Consider the following 1,889-nt stretch of genomic DNA (forward strand, 5'->3'; position numbering starts at 1 on the left):
ATCCTGGGGCAGCCTAAGAGATATAAAGGCTTCTCCATCGACGTCCTGGACGCTCTCGCCAAAATCCTCGGCTTCAAATACGAGATCTACCAGGTGACGCTGACTGACTGATGCTGCGCTCACTCTGAATCTGGCAGAAATCAAACCAGATGTTATTTTCGTAAACCAGAGCGGGACGGTGAAATTAGGCGAGGCTGGCAAAAAATACGGCAACAGTAGAAGTTAAAAGTTTAACTCTTTGTCCTCCTCTGAAACTGAATGTATTTCTTTTTTTAAATTGTAAATGTCCATTTGTGAATCTTACAATAAAAACCTATATTTAAAAAAAGAAATGCAAGCAGAGAGACTTTAATTCCCTCTGCAGTGCAGGAAACAAGCCTGTCTTCAAAGTGTGGAAATGTTTAAACTTTATTCAAACTTTGAAGAATTGAGCTCCATCCATACACAGCAAAGCCGCGTCCACGTGCACACGTCTCCTCCGATGTCATGGTCATCGTAATCATGTTCTGATTGGTCGCTCCCAGCAGCTCCCACATTGTGAGAATTTGTTTTCTGAACCTGTTGTTGTTCTCCGAACCTCGTAACGGGCTGCTGTGTCACATGACATCGCACAGACGTGTGGAGGCGTGTTGAAGCTCGAGCTCTGGATGAAAAAAACGACATATTTCATTTTGGTTTATCAGGAAGTTGAGACTTTGGGATTTTGGGTTCAGGCTGTTTTTGTTGTTTTTGTCCTTCCATCTGTCCTTCAGGTGGCGGACAGTAAATATGGATCTCAGCTTCCGAACGGCTCGTGGAACGGCATGATCGGTGACCTCATCAACAAGGTAAAGTTAGAGTTTACTGCGGGGTCAAAGAAACTTTCACTAAACATGTATTATTTAAATTCATGTATGTGATCGGGACGTCATTTATTACTATTGCTTATTTTCAACTCTTGTCCCTGTTTGGGCTTTTGCATACAGACCTACGATGTCCTTCTCGTTTCCCTCAATGTTAATATTATTATTCCGAGCAAATCCAACTTTCCATGCGTGAAAATAAACCAAACTTTGATCATCGGTTCAGTCTTATTTCAAACCTCCTCAGCTGCAAACAAAATCCATAACAAATCATCCGTACGTGCTACAGCTTTGCAACTTACATTAACATGTATGCCCAGTTGTCAATAAACTTTTTTTTTCAACCACACCTGTTTGCTCAGAGTTCAGAGGTGTAAACATTTTTGAACGAAAAAGTGATGATGCTCAAGGTTTTAAAGGGTTAAATTTAAGACCTATCAAGCATCAAATGCATCTGTTGGATGAAACACAAATCAAAACATAACTTTTATTCACCCGCCTGCCTCTGCTTCCTCCAGAGAGCCGACCTGGCGGTGTCGGCGATCACCATCACGCCGGAGCGCGAGAACGTGGTCGACTTCAGCAAGCGTTACCTTGACTACAGCGTCGGCATTCTGCTGCGGAAACCCGAGGAGAAGATCAACATCTTCTCTCTGTTCGCACCGTTTGACCTCGCCGTCTGGGCCTGCATCGCCGCCGCCATCCCCGTGGTGGGAGTGCTCATCTTCCTGCTCAACAGGCTGCAGGCGCTGCGCTCCTCTACCCAGAATGCACCGCCGGGCGCCAACGGCAGCGTGGGGTCGGGCTCTCTGCACAGCGCCATCTGGATCGTGTACGGGGCGTTTGTTCATCAAGGTGAGAGAAAATGGAGTTCACGGGAAAAGACATAAAAAGAAAAAGACTAATAGGACTCAAAGCAACACAAATGGACCAAACAGACACACAAAAAGACCACAAACAGACACACAAAAAGACCACAAACAGACACACAAAAAGGCCACAAAGAGACAAAAAATAACACAAAAAGACCACAAAGAGTCACAGAAA

General features: G+C 44.7%; 1 protein-coding gene across 1 annotated transcript; it reads left to right on the forward strand.

The window, feature by feature from the left end:
- Positions 1-26: 26 nt before the first annotated feature.
- Positions 27-1,697, forward strand: LOC121963887 (glutamate receptor ionotropic, delta-1-like; the record flags this gene model as incomplete). Its single annotated transcript, XM_042514126.1, has 3 exons — positions 27-93; positions 753-827; positions 1,361-1,697. Coding segments are annotated over exons 2-3 (361 nt in total), but the record flags the coding sequence as incomplete, so codon positions are not given.
- Positions 1,698-1,889: the final 192 nt, after the last annotated feature.

Source organism: Plectropomus leopardus, unplaced genomic scaffold (assembly GCF_008729295.1).
Source record: "Plectropomus leopardus isolate mb unplaced genomic scaffold, YSFRI_Pleo_2.0 unplaced_scaffold13116, whole genome shotgun sequence".
Lineage (NCBI taxonomy): Eukaryota > Metazoa > Chordata > Actinopteri > Perciformes > Serranidae > Plectropomus > Plectropomus leopardus.